Source organism: Fundulus heteroclitus, unplaced genomic scaffold (assembly GCF_011125445.2).
Source record: "Fundulus heteroclitus isolate FHET01 unplaced genomic scaffold, MU-UCD_Fhet_4.1 scaffold_106, whole genome shotgun sequence".
In the NCBI taxonomy this organism is placed as follows: domain Eukaryota; kingdom Metazoa; phylum Chordata; class Actinopteri; order Cyprinodontiformes; family Fundulidae; genus Fundulus; species Fundulus heteroclitus.
This window is the reverse complement of record NW_023396519.1, coordinates 376,713-391,982: the sequence shown is the minus strand read 5'-3', so window position 1 is coordinate 391,982 and position 15,270 is coordinate 376,713. Positions and strand designations below refer to the sequence as shown.

Below are 15,270 nucleotides of genomic sequence, written 5' to 3'. Positions count from 1 at the left end.
GGAAAAACAAAAGAAAACAGGTGATAACCAACAACACATAATAAACTATTATGTAAAGAGAGAGTCCAAATGTAGGAATCCATACCAAATCATCCTCCTTGTAGCGCATCTTTGAGGTGTGCCGCCTCATGCTGTACACGGTTAGTAACAGGTAGAGTAATGCAAAGGTAGTGTGCAGCCATAGTAGTGGATCCCTGTAGAAATAAAACACTAGCATGATAAAGACTCTAACCAAAGCCACAAAACACTGTTTCAGTAAAGGGACAGTATAAGCAGGACTTACTCTGAGTTTAGATTTCCTATAGTGGTTCGCCCAAAATCATATGGTTTGTTTTCTGTGGGAGGGGAAAAAGAAGAAAGATAAGGTCTTTATAAGAGCCGACCAAATCAAACAACATATGTGCAGGTCAAAGCTCAAATTTATTCCTCATTACACCTTTTAAGTGTTATATTTAATTTCCTTAAAGCCAGACGTGTGGTTTATAAGCAGCTTAAATAGTGAAAAAACTGATTTATCATCACTTAAGACCAGTGTGGTATAAAGTACTGAAATCTCAGAGTCAAGTAAAAGTATAGGTACCTCTCCAAAATATGACTTTGGTAAAAGTCCAAGTCACTGACTGAAATGTTACTTGAGTTAAAGTCTTAAAGTATCTGAAATGTCTTGTACTTAAGTATGAAAATTAATGCAAAAATAGATGTACTCAAGTAATGTATTGAAAAGTATAAGTAAAAAGTAAAACAAAGCAAATGCAGTTTGAATGACATTTTTTACATTTTGGTAAACTTTGAAAGTCCAATTCACTTAAAATAATATAAACAACCAAGTGCAGGAGACATTTAGACCAAGTTTAGACAGAAAATACAACCTTTTTGTAAGCTTTCAGTTTTTCTTCTTCAAGTAAGGTCAGTGCTATACAAATTCTCTCTCTCTCTCTCTCTCTTTTTTTTTTTTTTTTTTTTTTTGTAGTAACGAGTAACTAAACCAAACATTGAAAATGTATTGGAGTAAAAGTATGCAATTAAGTTCGAAAATATAGTGAAGTAAAAGCGAAAGTTATCAAAAAAAATTATACCCGAGGAAAGTATAAAGTACTCCAAAATATACTTAAGTACAGTAGTGAAGTATTTATACTTACTATACAACACTGCTTAAGACTTTTTATCAAAACATAACAGAGACACTGAAAGCCGTCAGCAACGAGGAAGCAACAACATGAAGTGGCATGAAAAGCGGCCGCAGATCACCGCCGTCACGAAAGAGAAATGAAATGTGGAACGCTTAAAGTATTAAAGTTAACAGGTGCAAAATGCAACACTGATATCAAATATTTCATTATATACAGCACACATTTAAAAGACTCTGGGTACCACTTTTACTTGAAGGATAACAAAATGATGAAATGAGAAAATTTAAATGAAATTCCAGCAACATTGGGCCAGCTCACCTAAAAGGTTCCCTGAGAAGTTGACGGGCAGGATTATGCCCACAGAGAGCACGCCCACCACAACCAGCAGGCCAATGATGTGCCGCTGAAAGGACAAGTAATGCACCGCATCTTCGCCGCACTTCTCCCTTATTTCGTCTTCCCTTCAGAGAGAAAACCAGACAAACACACACGTTAGGCCCGCTCGGATTAGGAAGAACAGGCGTTTGCCCAGAGGTGCAAGCGGCTTTGTCACGACAATCAGCGAGGAGGCGGACTCACTTGATGCGGAAGACGGCAGTGAGCCAGTTGCAAAAGCCCTGAAACACAAGAGAGGAACCAGTCTTCACACGTAAAGACAAAATGTTCTGTTTGAACAAACTTTACAGGTGCAACTCAGTAAATTAGCATATAACCGAGAAGCTCATTTGTTTAAGTAATGTACTGTACAGGTTGCTTTAGTAGCAGCCGTTAACTCGTCTGCGTTGTCGGTTTTAACGCCTCTCGTCTTCGTCTTGACAAAACTCGACAACAATTTGCTGGCCAATCGAGCGCAGTGATACGAGGGTCATTAAAGCCGGGAGCCGGTAATGGTAGCACCATTAGCAATGTTTGAAGGTTTGAAGGTCTGCTGGAAAACCGAATTCACTGACTGGAAAATCCTCACAGCAACTCAAACTAAATGCAAAATATGTTTTAATTTTAAAAGACTTTGGACTCTAAATACGTCTCTGTGTGACTACCAGTAGTCCACACCGTGTAAAACTCCTCCACTCTCCAGTGGTTCTGGCTTCACGGTCCTCTCAAAGCTGTAGTTCTCCTTGTGCATCTTTTTTTTGTTGTTTGTTGTCCTTTTCCCTCCCACCCAGCTTTCCTCTAATTGGACGCACATGCCTTTTTGAATAGCCAGCTTCTTTGGCAGTGGCCTTTTGAGGCGTTTTTTTCCTTATGGAGGGTGTCTTCTGTACAACCATCTAGCCGGCACTCTTCCCTGTGATTATGTAGGCCACAATATAACTTAAAGGCATACTATGCAACATTTTTCAGTTAATTAATGTGTTTCATACCGTTTTGGATGATTAAATGAGTTATTTCAGGTCGAACAAAGGTTTTCTCGGCCGCCCTGGTGGTCTGTGGGGGAAATACCGCACTTGCGATTGCAAGAGCCCTCGGCCTGCTAACCTGACTCCGCCAGATGGATTTGCTTCGCATATCAATCTGGAAACCTTCCGCTGAAGTAATTTTGGGAAGGGGCGAAAATACTGGTTAGCTGATTGGCCTATGTTGGTGATAGACGGGCCAAATAAACCAATCAGATCAACGAAGCATATGACGTGCTAACAGCGACGACGAAAACACAACCACAAGCCAAGCTACTGTTGCTGCTGCAGGTAAAGGCTCGTTAGCTCAGCAGAGAAATACTCTGTAATTCCGATAAAACTTGCTCGATAGCCACGCTAACGCTAGTTTCATCGGCTGAAGCCGCCATGTTCTTTAGACTGAACTGTCGCGCTTCTCGTTGCGTCACACCTCAACCCGCCTCAAAGCCAACGCTGATTGGACGTCCGTTTGGTGAACGGCTCCAAATTTTCTTTAACGGAAAGTAGCCAGACTGATCTGCGAGTGAAACCTTGAAAGCTCGCGAGATCAGGATGGTCTCACGAGGCTAGGCGTCTGCTGGACAACCATCTAGCCGGCACTCGTCCCCATGATTGTGTAGGCCATAATATAACTTTATTATTTATAGATCATAAGTCATACTAATAAAATCATCAGATTAAACAGAAATAAAGGCTTGAAAAATCCCTTTGTTTAATTTTACTGAAATAAATCAACTCCTTGGTTGTATTCCAATGTTTATTAAGTTGCACCCGTATTTCCTCCTGTAGCGAGTACATGTTACTCACGGTGTCCCTCTGGTCTATGTCCACTGAGCTTGAGACCGACGCCAGGCGTGCATAGCGTTCGTTCGTTTCCGACGGCACAGCGGAGGACACACTGTCGACAGAGACACGGGAGATATGCATGTTGTCGCATAAAAAGCATGACCTGCGTGACACGGACTGGGCTGATACTGCTCTATGTCACAGAACAGAGGGTTTACCTACAGCCCTGAAAAAGATAAAACAGTAGAGAGAAGCATGCCCTGAAACCCACGGAAGAGATTGTACCGCGGCGTGAGCCGTGAGAGCAATCTCTGTAGCCCCATTTCATGCAACGGAAGAAGATAAGAGCCTACTTTGTTATTGCTGTCAGGAATAAAGAAAGCATTGCAGAGTAAAAAAATCAAAGGACAACACTCACAGAAGGACTTAATGAGTTACGGCTGTAGAGGAAGATTTCAGAGATGCAACAAGAAATCAGCTGATGGCTGGAATTAGGCAATTTGCAGCTTTATTGGCTCCGGCCTGCAGACGGCTGTTTGGAAACTAAAAAAAAACGCACCATGTTAAGTTTTAGGAAGCCATCATGACAACACTCTTCAGTGTGGATGATGGTACTGAGCGATTAAGACTCAAATTTAGAGATGTAAGAGCTCGATAAGAGACCAGACGTTCTGTCTTGACATGTCTTCGGTCGTTCAGCAGGTAACAGAACGGCTGCAGATATTACAGCAAAGTTGCCGTTTTATCTTCTTGAGCTTTTTATCTACCGCCTTTCATGGGACATGCTGCATTTGGAAACGCTGGCAGTCTTTTGAAAGTTAAGTTGTGTTTTGAGTTAAGAAAAGTTTTCTAGGGAATTAACATGGAGGGCGGCTGTTTTTTGCTATGCTAACCCTTCCTTCTAAACAATTAAAACGGCATTGCCGTGTTCTCTTTGTACTCGGCACGATGTTTCAGGTTCCTAGCCATAAAAAAAAAAAAAAAAAGTCTCTTAATTCTGTTGCAGTTCTTTCTGGGAAAGTCTGCGCTCGCTAAGCAATACAAAGACCAACATTAAAAATGGATTTGCGTCTCCAGAATGTAGTTAATGTAGCTTTGTGCAAAGTAAAAACCAAGCACTTCCGATATTTTTTTTTTTTTATCTCTTTAAACCAGTGGCACACATAGTTGGGTAAAATGTCTACTTGTAAATATTTTCCTTTCGTAGTTGAACTCATAAAATAGTGAGTAATAATATGTTGTCAACTTGTATAGCTAACAGTGGTTGTCATTAAAACAAATCAGCAAATCTCACCCTTTCCTACTTGTAATTAAATCATTAGCAGCTCAGGTGTGACGTACAGCCCTGAGAAAACCTGAATGCATGAAGACAGTTTCACGGGTTTCACTATTTTAAAAACTAGCAAAAAACTGTGTTAGAGCGACTGGTCTCTCACACCTGCAGCGTGACAACTACTCCTAAAATAAATAATTACTGAGCGCTCGTTGCAGGAAGGCCAACAGAAATATCGCTTTCCTTACAGCTGCCTCTTTGACATTTTTTTTTTTTTTAAAGTTCAAAAATCAGAACTGGATCAAATTGGTACAGGCAGTCGAAGCTTCACAAAAAAACAGGAGATTAGCCATAATATTCTGATTGGTGCATCTCTAACAGAATGTTTTTTTTTTTCCAGCAGAGCCATCGGTGCTCTTGATTATAAATCAATAAGATGTTATCATTTAATATTTATAGGTTTGACAGCGGCCACCTGGGAGGCAAACAGAAAGAGTACGATACTAAAGCAGCTGGAGAACGCGAAGAGCAGCGTGACTCTGCTGGAAACAGACCAACTCTACGTTCAAGAGTGAGATCATTCACGGCTCTAAGGGGAACGAGGAGAGAGCCGGAGGCCTCCTCTCCCACATTCCTGAAAGGAGAAATAAGTCATCTAAGGTCTGCTAGCCTAAATGCGCCGCACAAGCGCCACGTTCGGGGCGGCGCCCGTCTACGTTAAACCGCGCGTCGGGGGGGGGGAAGCATTACCTCTCCCCACCGGTGTCCGGACTGTGTGGCTCATGCAGCGCGCTCACACAGGAGAACTTCAAGCTTCATAAAAAGGAGGTCAATACACAGATTAACACACACAGATCTGATTAGGAGAGTGACAGAACAGGGACACCCGACAGCAATAGTACAACGGCGACATGGACAAAGAGCGGCCAGCGGTTTCGTACTGAGAAATGGATCAGAGGAAGAAAAATTATTAAATCATCAAGACAACAACAAACAAAAAAAACCCACTGCAGCCTGACCAACACGGACAGTTAGTGTTTGGAAAAAAGAGAGAGAGAGAGAGAAACAAAAAGGCAGCGAGTAAACATACTATTCCTGATCATCCAGACGGCTATACCGCTGATCCTTCAATCTGATGACAAAAAAAAAAAAAAACAATAGAAAAAGCAAAACAAAGAGCATTAAGCTGACTTAAAAGCACCGGTGGACAAAAATAGAAGGAGGTGGTAAAGAAAGTTTATAAAAAAAATCTGTTCGATCTGGTAAAACTGAATCGTGTTCTGTGACTCAGCAAACGTTTATTTTACGGGGTCACACCATGTTTTTAACGATTATGTGAATCCACTACAAAGTCCATATCCTGTCTGTTATAAAAGCGTCCCGTGCTGCCGCCTCCTCACATCCTCCCTCCGCGCTACAACCCCGTTCTCTGCTCAGACGCAGCTGGAAAAACAGTGAGGCCGTGACGCAACACAATCCCAGCTGGGCAATGTAGGTAATGGAGCACTGTGTCAAGGACTCTCTGCCTTCTTTCAACTCGGTCAGCCCTTTTCCCCTCCCTGTGAGGTAGAATAACCCTTCAAAGCTTTGGGCCGACTCAAGATCTGGGATTTAAGTCTAAAACTCTCCCAATGTGTCCTCAACTGTGATCATTTGAACCTAGTACCTAGTAGTAAATATGTTGATTACAGAAACCAATGGAATATAAGAAAAAGTTAATTTAAACTAATCTTGACCAAGTTCTGTTAATACACAAACTTGTGGCAGAGTTGACTGTTGCTACAAAAATACAAACTGCTGACACTTTTTTTTTTCTGGCTCCCCTTTTTTTTGCCTGCTTCTTTTGGAAGAAGAAAAAAAAAAAAAAACTTACAACGACAACAGGCAGTGGCAAATACAGATTCAGTCTGTTGGAGGACAACACGTTCATATACAAAAGTATTTGATGTGTCACAAAGTTGTTTTTTTATCTTGCATGTTTCAGATTAAACAGATTTTTTTAATCAGACAAGGATAACTTGAGTAAATGCAAAAAAAAGGACTTAAATAATGATTTGATTTATTAAGGGAGAAGAGCTAACTAAATCAACCTTGCCCCGTGTGAAAATGTTTTGCCAACATGATTAAATCTTGTATTAACTGAGGTTAACCACATCAGCCAACCTCAAGCCGCATTACTGCTCCACCTGTATAATAAAGAAACCGCTAAAAAAAATAAAAAGCAACAAATCATCGCTGGATTGAAAGAGACACATGCACAGGTTTAAAAAAAAAAAAAAAAAACACCAGTTTCCTGTCTATCAGTATTTTTACTACTTTGGTCCAAATGAGTTCATGAGTTTTTAAACTTGTAACTTTCTCCTGATATTGAATTTCTTTTCACACAATGGAACCAGAACCTGTCGCTACAAAAAAACATGAGAACGTCAAGCCTGCTTAATGGTCAGATGTGTAGCGGGAGGACTAAATGTAAATTACAGATTATGTGTTCCGAGTTAGTGCAAAACAATTTAATCATATCATCAGTGCCTTTCTGGATATCGTTTCAGGCAAAAATATCATAGCAGTGTACCGGATGATTTTGAGGGGAAAAAAAACAAAACATTTCTGCCGTTTGCCAGATAACTGAAAACGTGTCATTAATGGGTCCTGTTACAGGATGATGATCCAAATCAGGATAGAAATGAGAAGACTCCACGACAGAGGACCTAGACTCTGGACAATCTAGAGAGATTGTGTGCAGAAGGCTGGTCAAAGATCGTTCTCTCTGTTTGCTCCAACCTTGTGAAATGTCCCATTAAGTGCTGCTGGGAAAGGGGTTTTTAACTATTGACAACAGGGACACAAATAATTGGCCAACTTTGGGTTAAGCGCAATCATTTCCCCCCTCTTCATAGAATAAGTGAACTCAAATTACAAGCTGGATTTCTTCTCAAATTTCCAGCTTGATTGTTTTTATTTTGGGGCTTTTAGCCAATTTTACCAATGGTGCCAATAAATGTGCCTGGGACTTATACCAGGAGAACCAAATCAATGAGTAAATGCAAGCTGAAAGCATGGCCCTGAGGCTGAAACATAATACTGCCTTGCTTTGTTACTGCATTGTAGCCATGTCAATGTTTGGGAACATTATTCCTGGAAAACATACTTTATAATAAGGTAGATTGATTTGAGTGACACAGAAAATAAAAAAAAGGGATCAAAGACATCCAAACATACAGTTTGGGATTAAATATAAAGGCATTATTTTTTAAGCTTCCTTAAAGTTTACGTTTCTCATAGCTTTGTGGTTTATATCCGTTTGTTTAGGTAAAAAAAAATGCAATTTATTCACACATAAAATTATAAAGTGTCAAAGAAGGTGGTAATCTGTATGCGATGCTATCCATGTTTCTTTTAAAAGACTTCTGCTGATGAGATCAAATGTCAATGTTAACATTGCAGTAGACCAGAACAGTGAATCCTGTATGGAGCAAACCAGTGAAGCAAACTATACATCAAAGTTGTGACAACTTTACATTTAAAGGAAAAAGTACAATGTGGAGAAATGGATAAAAAAAATGTCCTTAAAGACAATAAAAAACAAAAACAAAACCCAATAATACACATCTGCGTTTTCCTTATTGAAAATGAATAATACAGTAGAGAAATTCTGCTTTCAAAATAACCTCTGAATGTTGGAATTAGGGCTGGGTGATAAATTGATTTAATCGATTAATTCGAATTTACAATTCTTTAAGATTTCATTTTTGGAAAATCTGGATTTTATTTTGCCAATACACTCATTGGGTTTCCATGAAGAGAACAGCATGTGATGCTGAATATATGTTTAGGCAAAATTATTGTCAAAATATTGTTAAGTGGAAACTTTTTTTTACCATAATACGAGGTACTTCATTTACTTATTTACTTTTTTTTTAACTTAGTTTGAAGTTCACAAGTGCAGTGAAGCCTGTTCTTAGCTCAATGTGTAAATGTTTTGTTATATTTTCATTGTTTATAATGGCACGTCTGCCATCTTGTTTTACAGGCATGTTTCACAGCTTGTTTTTAGTTGCACTTTGAATTCAGGTCAACTCCTTGACGAAATGCTTGACATAAAAAGCAAGGTTTTAAAATAATTTCTTTTATTTCTTTTTATGAAACAAAAAGGAGGAAAAAAAAATCGATTAATCGGATTTGGTATGATAAAATCGGAGATTTATTTTTTAATCCATATCGCCCAGCCCTAGTTGGAATGTGATTTAACATTTCCCATTCTTCCAAACAAGCCATTCCCGCGCTGTCGGCACGTTTTATTACCTGTCGGCGTCGGTCACCAGGGCGAGGCGCCCGTAGTCCCATGCTCGTTTCCTCAGCACGGAAAACACGACCAGCAGCATCTGCAGGCACACGACAAACAGCCCGTGTTAGCGCCTGCACCGCCTTCATTTACACCACCGAGGACAAAGACAAAAGTTGCATAACAGCTCCTCGCTCCAAAACACGTTCCTAGAAGTATTTTAGGTCAGTAAAGGAAAAAAGTACAAGAACTTGGACGTCGTCAGCAGAGCGGGTTTTTGAACTCGGCGCCGATGTTTTGGGCTACGCAGACGGAGGAGATGAACACTCACCAGAAAGCACATAAAGTCGAGGGCGAGGACAGTGGGCACGCCACCAAAGGGTAATCCTTGGAGGACCGTACTGCGGATCCGAGCCGAGTAGCAGTAGTCCTTGTTGGAGGTGCTGTTGGTATCTGATGCGCCGACATTCTCGTTGCGAGATTGATGGGGCAACGACGCGCCCATCGTGAACTCCGGCAATCCGTAGTTCAACTACTGCAGCATGTCGACGCCCTGCGGAGAAGAAACACATTTCTGCAGCTTAGCGCACTGAAGCGGCGTTGCGTCAAAGCCAGACTCCTCACGTTTCTCCATCAGGCTGAGCGGGAAAGAAAGGGAGAAGCCGTATCAGGAGACGTTAGGGCATGCATGGCAAACGGCTTTTTCCCGCTCTGAGACTGGCGTTTTGTCGCTGTGGTCAGGCGTGGAGGGTGATCGGTATCAGGATTTTTTTTTTTTTTTTTTATAAAAAGTTACAGTTTCAATTTCTCACGCTGCCACTGCTTGGGTTTAAAGTGCTTTGGATGAGAGCCGAGAGCGAGAGCCGGAATGGCCGAAGCTTTCTCCAGCTGGATGGCACAGAGGATAATGTAGTGCTCCCCCTCCCCTACCTGTTGCTGCTCACTTCCCAGCAGCTGATTGAATTAAAAGCTACTACACTTTGCCCTCTCTTGTCAGAAGAAAAAAAAAAAAAAACATTTCAGCTGCTTGGAAATATCTTTGGTTGTGTAAAACATAAACAGTGACGATTTGGAAGGTAAATAAACACAAGATTCTTGTTAAGCTAAAGCTATTTCAACATTGCATTTTCACCAAATGTATGACAGAGTGAAAAAAAAACAAAAAAAAAAAACATTTTCTGTTCCTGGACTACGGCTGACGTGTGAAGACATGACTTTAGGAAGACAGAAAAATGTTTGAACTTAGTAACTTCCTGCAAAGAATAGGATATTTGAGAAATTCTCTCTCCAGTTGAGTTAACTTGTTCAGATTTATAAAAGCAAGAAGGTTGAAAAGTCATCGTGAGGAGACGAAGCCTGCAATGGGTCGGCTATAGATTTCATTTCTTATGCCGTTCTTTCTTTTTAATGACGCACCTCAGAAAAAAAAAACAAAAAAAAAACCACAAGGCAGTTGAGCTGCGTATCAGGATACGAACACAATGAGGTAATTTTTCCCCATTAAATAGGACAAAACATCACGTGTAAACACAGGAGACTATGGCCGTGCGGCTAATTTCCATCTCTAGTCCCCATTAGCAGGTTGGAGTCAAACATAAAAGCAAAGACCAGAAAAACCAGAAAACCCCGGCAGATGTAACAGCGCTGAAAGCAATAACCTAAATAAAAACATCCAAGTCTAAATATGTTCAAGATGGCATGTTGAACAGGGCAGGGTGTGTATGAGAGGATTATGTGTGAAGTGTATCCATCTCACCAGCAACAAAGCAAGAGTCTAAACAATCAGCATTTTTATTTCAAAAAAAAAAAAAAATAAGCCCTCAGTTTCAGTCTAGCTGTAAAATAGTCAGAAGTAAGCGCGTGTCCCCCGAGTAGACACACAGCATAAATGATGTATGATGCACTTCACTAATGCATCTAGCTTTACTGTAGACTTTCCAACACGGAGCTCCGTGTTCAGGACGTCAACACAAGCGCCGGTTTCGAACTGGGAGCAAATTTAAAAAGAAGCGGAAAGACGGCAGACAACATAAAGCTGTTCAATCAATAGCTGGAGTCATCTGAACGAAAATCGGATTTGGAAACACCCAGAAACGACTCATGACCACCGTTGGTTTCCCTATAAGCAAAACAAAAGGTGGAAAAGGCTTTATTCTTATTTTAGGGCCCTGTGAAAAATACTGCAATGACTTAATACAATTCAATTTTATTTATATAGCGCAAAATCATGAAATATGTCATCTCAAGGCACTTAAAGGCTTTAAACTGCAAAAAAGGGGCACAAAATATTGACTAAGGGTTTAGGGAAGTCTCAAAGGGTTTCCAAACCGCGTTTTAGCTGCGCTTCTCGACACCGAGCCGCTCTGCCCACCACTATCGGCCCAATCCACAACGCTGCTCATCTGTCCTAACACTAACTCGTTTATCTTCTCCCTGGAATGCTGTGATATCACTGGAGAGCCACGGCCAGAGCTGAACAATAAACCGATAGAGACGGGCCGGTTCGAATGGACTGGTTTCAACCCAGGAAGGCACACAACAAGCACTCCCCGGCGACTCCCCCCCACACACACACACACACCGCCGCCGATCACGGGCGCCCTGCGGCTTTTAAGACCTGCAACATGAGGAACTAGTGAAGCAATTCAGGAAAATGAAAAAAAAGACGATTTCTTTACTGGCAAATCTTCCCCCGTTTGTGATGCATCTCTGCACAGACTTGGTTTTGTTTCAATGCATTAAAAAAAACAGCGATCACAGCAGATACGCTGCAGGTTTAATAAACAAAAATATTTATTCTAAATAGCAATTCAGCAGAAGCCAGCTGTGAGTTTATGTTAGTTGGCGTTTTTGACGTGCGCTCGGATAAAGATCCTTAGAACGAGGCATAGGAATTAAAAAGATGTGCAGAGGAGCTCGTGATGGATCATGAGATGAGCTCGGAGTCGTGTCCTTGTGTAGAAGCTGGACTTGATGCGGTTTCATTTCCTTAAAGGACTTCATGACATTGGTATCATGCGGTTGCTGGTATGTACAGAGCCTGTGCCTTCTGTCTAGCGATGTAACCCGAGGCTACAAAACACAGAAGCAGGTCATTTCAAAGACACGCTTAACGCTGATTGCAGGTCAAAGGGTCCAAAACAAAACCTCCCCTGTCCACTAGACTTCACCTGGACCCACCATGTCCTCTCAGACCTCCCGTGGTTTTGTTACAGCTCCAGAGAACCAGAGATTTTTATCTGCGCTGTTTTCCATCGCTCAGCGAGCCTCTGGTCTTTAGTCAACTATTTGACCAAGCCTTGTTTCATGCTTTATAAAAAAAAAAGCGCCAGCCAACCAACCAAGCACCAGCCACATACTAACTTTCTATGACTGACACCAAGAAGAATGTGGATGGACTCCCCGAGCAGGAAATGATTTTTGGAAAGAACTGTAAGCGATTATTAACAATTCATTTTCCATCTTTTCCCAGCGGGTCGATTTAACAGAGAATAACTGCGGCCCATACAGGATGCCTTTGTTTCAAATAACCGGTCCAGGGAACATATAAATGACGCGCACGCCGTCATCTCAGCCCCCGGCGACACGCTTATGGACGCGTTTGAACTCGGCAGCGTACAGCAGTGGCCCACTCCTGATGTTTCTAAGAAATTTTAGCAGCAAATAACTGCATCTCGGGTTTTAAATCGATGTTGTGACCCTGCAAATAGTTATGAACAAAGAAAAATATTGTACCATAATCACAGATGCATGGGGTCCGACAAAATGTCTTTCATCATCAGCTTTGGTAATAAACTTAGATAAGTGAAAATAGTAACAAAAAATAATACATAAATAAATATACACCCTAGGGAGTCGGCAGAATTGTATAAACAAAGCATTTCTACCTATAAATGTAAACCGTTTAGTGTAATTGGTGGTTTAGAACTGAGTTCTAACGTCGTTTTAGCTTTAAATATGAAAACATGGCAGTATTACGTATTGAAATCTGCAACCGATGTTTCTAATTTACCAGAAGCTCGTTCAGCTTTTTCCATTTCTGCTTTTAATCTCACCAGTCAGGATTTTACACAGTACTGTGGCGTTGTTATGCAACACCTACAGTATAGACAACGTCTGATGATTAGAGCCTGGGAAGCTGTCAGTGATTTACAGGTTGTTACCAGTAAGGCTAATATTAGCATTTTAGTCTTATCAGCATTATTGGAGGCTTTAATTAACGTGTATTATTAGATCTAATAACATATGTATATTCTTTATGCTATTTACAGGTCAAAAAAGAAATAAATCAGCAGAAATTTAACCACCGAATGAACACCATAAATACTTTTAGTGTCATATTGCAAGCAAATCAAAGCTGTTTATGTCAAAAAGTAGTGATGCACTAATCAATTTAAGCAGTAAATTTGAGTGTCTCTAATATAGTGATCAGCAGCTGAAACACTGGAAAGAAATCATGTCATCTATTAATTGTTAAAAACAGCATGGTCTAAATTTGTAATGGAGCCATGATTCGATGAATGATGGAGAAAAATAATCTTTCAATGCTTTAATTTTCTGTTCTTTTCAGAACCTCTACCTCTATCAGCGGATCTGCAGAAAGCTTGCTTTTTTCCCCCTCTTTATACCTAGAATTTGATACATTTAATTGAAACAAAGCTCACAAAATTGCGAAAGCGAGAAAATAATCAGAAATAAGCTAAATCAGAATCGGCACATTATGACACAAAAGGGGATTTTTGGTCACGGTTTCATTTAAACAAAGTTTCGTTTCAAGATGAATGTCATCCGTTTTGAGCGTCATCTCTAAACCTCCTAATTAAAATTGTATTAAAATACTATTTCTTCATCGCCCTTGCGTAGCAGCAAAAGTTTCCGAAAAGATGGAATAAAGGTTTTCATTCGCTTGTAGGCCATAACAATCCAAATTAGGAACAATAAAGACTTGAAAACATCCCTCCTTGAGCAGCAGGCATTCAACAAACCCTTTTATAATCTTGTAATGCACAACTGGGGGAAAAAAGAAGTTAAAATTCATTTTAAAAAAAGGCTAAATTGACTCTGCTTGTATAATTTAGGGTAGACTTTTCTATCGCACTGATTCTATTTAATGTATATTGTGTGTGTGTGTGTGTGTGTGGATCTCGCTGTTTCCCCACTTGTTGCTCACACACAAATGTAAGGATTCTGCTCTTTATTGTGTCCATCAGCATAAAGGATCTGCCTTATTTCCAACAAATACCAGATGCTGTTTATATAGTTCACCCTGACTCGTGTAGTAAAAAAAATTAGGGGAGCTCACATGAATCTCTTTATAGGCTCTGCGTGTGCAGTGGATCACCCACAGCATTAATTATCTCGGCAGAGCTCTGACTGGTCCCTTCGTCCATGACGAGACGCAGGTCAGCAAATCTATCAGAGGCGATCACGCCAGCTGGAAAACGACAACTCCTTCTCCATCTGCACACATGCCAATGCATCGCCCCCTTTTCTTTTTGTTGCCACCGCTAATAAGATTGACCAGAATACACGCGTGGGTTGTTAAATTCACGCAAGGCAATCTCCCAACTCCTCCCGAAGCTTTATTTTACAATTTGATCCCCTGCCGCTAGATCACCCCTAAATCCCTAGACCAAATTTCTCCGGCAACAACAAATATCGGGTTGCGTTGAGCAGGAGAAATCCGTGGGCTGTACAAATCAGCGGGTACTAGAAATATATTTAATACCATCACGAGTGTTTAGTTTTCAACAACACTGCAACCATTGATACAGAGAAACGTGCATTTAACCACTAAACACAACTCGAAGAAGGTGGGAAAAAGAACAATTTGTTCAGCTATGCTAGCCTACTACCGCTAATGGTAACGCCATGGCTTTTTTTTCAATGCTCAATGTTTCTTGTGTTCTGACAGCGCACAAAAGTTGTTTTAAAGACAGACATGCTGTCTCTGCCGGAGGAGAGCTCCTAAAGTGGTTTATCGTTGGATGACAATTAAAAGCATTTGCTCAGCGACAATAAAAAAAACAAACAAACAACAACTTACTTTGCAATAATGCGCAGCAGAGGGGAGAAACTGCCCGCTGTTCACAAGCAGCAGCTAACAGTCAACAGAGCGGCGGTGACGACGGCTAGCTTAGCTCTTCGATAACAGGTTGAGGCAACTCTTGGGTAATTTAAGTCCAAACCAATGGCAGCAATAGGAACTGAGACGAACTAAATGAAAGGGGTTAGATAAATTATCTTTCTATACTGCATCAACATTCCGCCGACAAAGCGATTTAATCTGTCTGTAAGCCGGTAGAGCGACAGTGGCTAACTAAAACCTGTCTAACTGCAAGTTTAGACCGTCCCACATAGAAGTATGTTACGTAGACCGCGCGTGCATCTCAAGTGTCGGGT

At 40.8% G+C, this 15,270-nt stretch overlaps 1 protein-coding gene across 1 annotated transcript in view; it reads right to left on the bottom strand.

Annotated features, from left to right (window-relative positions):
- zgc:153431 (CSC1-like protein 2) overlaps nucleotides 1-15,244 on the bottom strand; it is an 18,573-nt gene extending 3,329 nt beyond the window's left edge. The window contains exons 1-9 of the mRNA XM_036128665.1: nucleotides 14,915-15,244; nucleotides 9,200-9,421; nucleotides 8,889-8,968; nucleotides 5,677-5,718; nucleotides 3,335-3,425; nucleotides 1,710-1,747; nucleotides 1,449-1,591; nucleotides 284-335; nucleotides 86-194 (exon numbers count right to left, since the gene is read on the bottom strand). Coding sequence (XP_035984558.1) covers nucleotides 86-194; nucleotides 284-335; nucleotides 1,449-1,591; nucleotides 1,710-1,747; nucleotides 3,335-3,425; nucleotides 5,677-5,718; nucleotides 8,889-8,968; nucleotides 9,200-9,373 — 729 coding nt within the window. The 5' untranslated portion in view covers nucleotides 9,374-9,421; nucleotides 14,915-15,244. The remainder of the gene's footprint in view (nucleotides 1-85; nucleotides 195-283; nucleotides 336-1,448; nucleotides 1,592-1,709; nucleotides 1,748-3,334; nucleotides 3,426-5,676; nucleotides 5,719-8,888; nucleotides 8,969-9,199; nucleotides 9,422-14,914) is intronic.
- Nucleotides 15,245-15,270: the final 26 nt, after the last annotated feature.